We start from the raw sequence: 6,491 nt of genomic DNA on the forward strand, positions 1-6,491 counted from the left end.
AAAATATCCGATACTTGTTATGAATGACGATTTTGTTAATGATACATACATATATATATATATATATATATATATATATATATATATATATATATATATATATAATCCAATTTATTAATAAAACTATTCTTGTTTCATTTGTAAATTATGTCATAAAAATAAAAAGTTGAGTGTAAGAAAGAGTAGCAATATGTTATATGATGAACTTTGCAAATGAACTATCGATTATAATCATAAAATGTAAAAATATCGAAATATTTTCAACATTGAGGCATAGTTTGGTACATATGATATGATAAGTATGTGATATATAATATAAGAATAAGTTAAGGATAAATAAGATGTAGGATATTATATTTAATGTTTGGTATGATTTTAATAAGAGTGATTAAATTTATATATTAGATTATAATGACAAAATTAACCTTATCATAATAAATTTTATAATTTCAAAGTTGTTGTTTTGAGTTCATATTTTTTATTTGTTAATACGCCGATAGTGCTTGCATGATTTATTTATTTTTACCTAATTTTATATATTATATAATATGATAATTGAGCTCTTGATTTTGTGAGTCAAGTCAAATATCAATTTTTAATGTTAATCTGGTGATACTAATAATTTTATTAATATTTATAAAAATTATTTATGTAATTATCTCGAATTAATTTATATAATTATCATATTATATAATATATAAAAATAAATAAAAATATTTATTAGATTTTAATTTCTACCTTCTAGCATAGATTTATAAAAAATCATTTATAAATTGAGGATAATTAAGTCATTTGTAGTGTATTTTATCCTTAAATAAAAATTATCACACCTAATAGAAAAGATATTTTATTCTTCTAAAAAATTATTTATCAAGGCCCATGATATTATCATGAGCTTTTTAAAAATATACCAAACATGGGATAAGAAGGATTATTTATCAATACCTCCCTTATTCTATGTACCAAACTATGCCTGAATGTACATTTCATCCAAACTAATAAGAGGGTTAGAAAGTAACTCTAGTTAATTTTAATAAAAATGTCATCTAACCATAGTTAAGTCTAACTATAGTTAGTGGTAACCCAAGTATGTTGTAAAAAAATAAATTCCTAACCTACTGTTCCAAATTCCCATCCCAAAATATTGTGGGCACTACAGATTTCTCCGTTCTCTATTTGGGGTTTTGACCCATTTGATTTGGTGGGGAAAATAAACCAAAAATTTCATTCTCTGTTGATTCAAATTCCCAATTTCCCGGTATTTTTCACTTTTCTCTTTATTTTATTTTATCTTGAAATTTGAAAATTTTGGTTCTGGATTTAGGGTTTTTGTTTGGTGCGAGGAATGAGAATTTCGGATAACTTTTTTGGTTAGTTTGTTTTGATCATCTTGGATTCATGGTAAGGGTGCTTTTTTCGGTCAATTGCTTGTTTAATTTTGCACTTTGTGATCTTTTCTTTACAAGTTTGGGCGGTGCTGTGTGAATCGCAGTGCTTTTGTAACTTGCTTATGTTCTCGTATTTTTGTATCTAATGCCATTTGCTTTTTTGTTCATAGTTATTATCAAGTATAGATGTTATGGAGTTGGGGATTTGAGCTTGGATGTGTTTGGAACAGAGCATAATGTTCCTCACTAGTTCATGTTTTCGTGTCTAGGCAACACTCCAGATGACACATTGTTAATTGAACCTTAGGTAGTCTTTTTTGCTTTCACTTATTAACCTTCATTCGAAATCTATATTTTAAATGTGTCAACGATCCCATTGATTTTAAAAATTAGATACCTATGAAAAATAACATATTCACTTTTAGTAAGACACGACTTAGAAAACAATAACAAAAATTATCACCGGAGTTATATTTTTACTGCTAGATAAAGTTGTTTAACTTCTGTTTGAGTTGTTCTATCATCAGCTTTCTCGGGTTTCTTGATTTTTAGATTTGATTTATAGGGTTGGACAGGGTTGCTACTGATTGATGTTACAGCAACTTTAGCTTACATGATTTGAAAACATCTGTAAATAATGTTATGTGAATATGCACATTGCCAGTTGAGTTTGTTGCTTCGTTGCTCTCTTGTTAGATCGTTTAGTTTTTCTTCTATAAATCCCCAGGGATGTCTATTTTTTATGTTGATTTTATACTCAATTATTTTTTTCTTGTCTGTTGGGCGTATTTGCCTGGGCTATTGTAACTTAGGATTTCAATGTTTCTGTTAATAATGATTTATGTGAATATGGATTATGAACTGACATTGTTCTATGCATATAATTTGCATTTTCATCAAATCTTAATTCTGTCACGCAATGTTAATATTTTTATTTAATCACATTATTTCTTCATTTGAATGGATCAGGTACCTGAAATTTAAGGCTTAAGAGGATCTTTGATGCAGAAAAATCCTTGGTATTTACATAATCTACTTGTATCAAGCTGTTATTGGGATGCTTCTACTGTTATGTTGCATTATCATCAACCGGTAATTAGGTAAAATTTTTAGAAGTTTGTCATTTTAAGTATGGAGTGCAATAGAGATGAAGCCCTCAGGGCCAAATCAATTGCTGAAGGTAAGTTAGAGAAAAAGGACTTTGCCGGTGCAAAAAAATTTGCCATGAAAGCTCAGACTCTATATCCAGGGCTGGATGGTATATCACAAATGTTGGCTACACTTGACGTGCATGTTTCTGCTGAGAATAAGATAAATGGGGAAGTAGATTGGTATGGAGTGCTTGGTGTGAAGCCCACAGCTGATGATGAAACTATAAGAAAACAATACCGAATGTTTGCCCTCATGCTGCATCCCGATAAAAATAAATCTGTTGGTGCTGATGGTGCATTTAAACTTGTTTCAGAGGCATGGTCTATGCTATCAGATACAGCTAAGAGGTTGGCGTATAACCTTAGGAGGGGCTCGAAAGGGTTCCAACTGAAAGTCCCAATGCATAATACTGGTTCATCAGCACCAAGGGCAAATGGGTGTTACGATTTTGCTAGGGGAGCATCTGTTCCAATGACCCAGAACAATAATGTGAAGGTGCCTTCTATGCCAACCTCTACTCCATCCTATCAAAGAACTGATACAGTTCCGAAGACCCAGAAAAATAATGTGAAGGTGCCTTCTATGCCAACCCTTACGCCATCCTATCAAAGAACTGATACTTTTTGGACTATCTGTCATCGATGCGATATGCACTATGAATATCTAAAGGTTTATCTCAATAATACTCTTCTTTGTCCCAATTGTAAGGAGGCCTTCAGGGCTTCAGAGACAGCACCGCCAATCAGTTTTCCCAAAGTAACTAATCAAGTTCCTCAACAGCGACAGCAGAATTCAGGTAATCATGTACCTAGTCAAAATGCTTATGGTTTGGGAAGAAATGGTGCGACTGGTAAAAAATCCGCATCTGACCAATCAGATCTAAATCCATTTCGTTATGCAAATCACTTGAAGAATCCGCTTTCGGAAACGGCCAATGCACGCAGCATGGATCCTTCAATTGCAGCAAAAGCTGCTAGTGTTGTTCAGCAAGCACAGGATAAGTTGAAAAGAGCATACACTGAATCAAATGCCCCTACTGGGTGGGAGGCACATATGAAAAAGAAAAAACTGGATGATGATGTTAGTAAATATGGAATGAGCTCTAATATTGCTCAGGCCCATAGTGGCTTTGGAACTTCCATTGCGACTGCAGGTTCAAGGATTTGTGGTTTTTTTGGGATGTCCCATCAACCAGATAGCGCTACAGACCTGACACCTGTTGAAACCCGAAATATGCTAATGGAGAAGGCTAGAAAGGAGATTTCAAAGAAGCTAATTGAATGGCGGTTGGAAGCAGTTACTAAGCCTGATTATAAAGAGAAAGACAAGGCTAAATCAAGTGACAAAGAGATTCGCAGAAGCACCAGCAAGATAGCTGAGCGAGCAGAACGTCAGGTTAACCGATCTTATGGTGATAAACAGACAAAGGATCCTGCATTGGCACCAATAACTGTTCCAGATTCCGATTTTCATGATTTTGACCTGGATAGAACTGAAGGCTCTTTTGGAGATAATGAGGTTTGGGCAGCATATGATGATGATGATGGCATGCCCCGTTTCTATGCACTGATTAGTAAGGTGATATCTAGGAAGCCCTTTAAGTTGAGGATCAGCTGGCTTAGCTCGAGAACCAACACCGAATTCAGCTCTCTAGATTGGGTAAGCTCAGGTTTTTACAAAACATGTGGGGAGTTTAGGGTGGGCAGATATGAAACCTGCAAACACCTAAACGCTTTCTCTCATAAGGTTAACTGGTCAAAAGGGCTGCGTGGAAGCATACTAATCCTCCCCCAAAAGGGTGATGTTTGGGCAGTTTACAGAAACTGGTCATCTGATTGGAACGAGCACACACCTGATGAAGTTATACACAAATATGACATGGTAACTGTACTAGACGACTATAGTGAGGAACATGGTGTATCTGTCGCTCCTCTCGTGAAGATTAACAGTTTCAGGACAGTATTCCGTCCCAACATGGAGCCAAATTTAATCAAGAGGATACCGAAGGGAGAGATGTTTAGATTTTCTCATCGGGTCCCAAACCACTTACTTACCGGTCAAGAGGCAGGAAAAGCCCCAAAAGGATGCCTGGAGTTGGATCCGGCAGCTACCCCATTGGAACTTATTATTCAGGGTACTAAAGAAGCTGAGGTACCAGTAGAAACTGTTAGTGAACAGGTGATGAAAAGTATTGAGATCACAAATTAAGATTAGACTTCATGTGTGAAGAATGAAGCTCGAGAAGGGAACATAGTGGAGAAATGTTTGGATTTACCAGGTTAGCCTTCAATTTAGCAGATTATGCTTATATTGACATTCAAGTGTATGCGCAGGTCTGTGACAAAATGATAGATACACCAGCTAAAATCCTCAACTACAAAGGCGAAAATTATTGGTTATTTTTGCATGTGGAATACGTACAGTTTGGTGAAAACAAAATTAGATCTTTGCCAACAAGGGGACTTCGAAATCTATGTTTTTTTGTTTTCAATTCTCACAACTCTCAAGCGTTCATAAAATTTTATCGATGCCATGAAATATGGTTCCTTTTTTATGAAACCTGATTTTCTTCATTGTTGATGAAGCAGGTGACCGATCACTAACAGATCACGACATTAAAATAAATTTTTTGCTAAATTGATGTGCACTATGGCTATGTTAGTACTTAGCCCATCACCTTTCAGCAGATATATGTCCATCTATATCAATGGGAAATATATTGTATGTGTTGTTTAACTTGTTTTAACAAAGTTATATAATTTGATTGAAATATTCTCTTATTAGAATGGTATAATTATTAATTACGTTGTTAATCCAAAGTTTAGGTCCATTGCTAAATACTACGAATTTAAGAAGCTCTTATTATTTTTTTTAATGCAATTCCTCTCCTACTATATAGGCATTAAAAATAAAATTACAACATTAATAATAATAATATATCATTAATCGTGATTGCTCATTTGTTCTTGGAGTAAATATTATTTTATTTCAAGCAATATTTTCATAACTGGATTGATGATTGAATCGGTTTATTTGAAAATAAAAATCAACCGTTTTGGAACGGTTGAATTGATAGTCGAATGAAAAATGGTTATATTATATAATTAATAATATAATATCGTAAATAATATATTTTAATTATAAAGATTTTAAATATATATATATAATAATAAGAAAGATATAATTGTTCAAGTTTAAATATAAACATACATATAAATTGTGTGTATATATACAAAAAATATATTTTAGAATGAATCTGTTTGTCACGAAATTTTGCGGGTATGCCAAGCACGTGTTCGTGCCAAATTTGTGAAATGATCTGATTTCGTTTACCAAACGTTGCGGATCTCGATTCGATCGTTCGTTCTAATTCCTTCGAAATGGCTCCAAAACTAAGATCACGGAATGAGGAATATAATGGAATTAACAGGGGAATCCATAAACAACATCAACATTAGTTATGTTTTTATAAATTCGAACAAAGTTTTTACAAGAGAAATCTATGGAAGATGATTGCTGGAAATAAAATAGACAACATAATAAATGAGAGCAAATTTGCAGAGACATTGCTGTCGATTTTTTGTTGATTTTGTCGGGGCTCTCTCTTATTCCTTTGTTCCCATTTTTGTACAACTCCCCTAAACGGTTTGGCCATTTTCAATGTCTATCCATGATGTGTCGTGGATCACCTCCTCCGTCATGGCCTTCAACTGACACTTTATGGGCTTGTTCATTGGGTCTTCTCATATTCTGCAGGCTTTTATATTTGATGGGTTTTCAAATATTTGGGCTAAACAACTGCCCCCTAGCCAATTTGGGCCAATGGCCAATTTGGCCATTTTTGGCTATTTGGACATTTTACTAATTTGGCGCAATTTTGGCCAAACTAGCTATTCATACACTGCGTAGAAATCATATGGTTAAGAAGGAATGGTTCTGTGACTTGAATAT

General features: G+C 33.7%; 1 protein-coding gene across 5 annotated transcripts; it reads left to right on the forward strand.

The window, feature by feature from the left end:
* Positions 1–1,110: 1,110 nt before the first annotated feature.
* On the forward strand, positions 1,111–5,226 carry LOC140807295 (uncharacterized). Of its 5 annotated transcripts, none has more exons than XM_073164090.1 (3): positions 1,117–1,258; positions 1,559–1,695; positions 2,358–5,226. In XM_073164090.1, exon 3 carries the CDS (start codon positions 2,520–2,522, stop codon positions 4,746–4,748), a length of 2,229 nt encoding a protein of 742 aa, XP_073020191.1. In that variant the 5' UTR covers positions 1,117–1,258; positions 1,559–1,695; positions 2,358–2,519; the 3' UTR covers positions 4,749–5,226. The 5 variants fall into 5 exon arrangements, with proteins under 5 accessions (XP_073020188.1, XP_073020191.1, XP_073020189.1 ...); XM_073164091.1 differs by lacking the exon at positions 1,117–1,258 and adding an exon at positions 1,354–1,370; XM_073164087.1 differs by lacking the exon at positions 1,559–1,695 and having other exon boundaries at positions 1,111–1,258.
* The last annotated feature ends 1,265 nt before the right edge of the window (positions 5,227–6,491 follow it).

The sequence above is a fragment of the Primulina eburnea genome, chromosome 12, assembly GCF_022965805.1.
Source record: "Primulina eburnea isolate SZY01 chromosome 12, ASM2296580v1, whole genome shotgun sequence".
In the NCBI taxonomy this organism is placed as follows: Eukaryota; Viridiplantae; Streptophyta; class Magnoliopsida; order Lamiales; family Gesneriaceae; genus Primulina; species Primulina eburnea.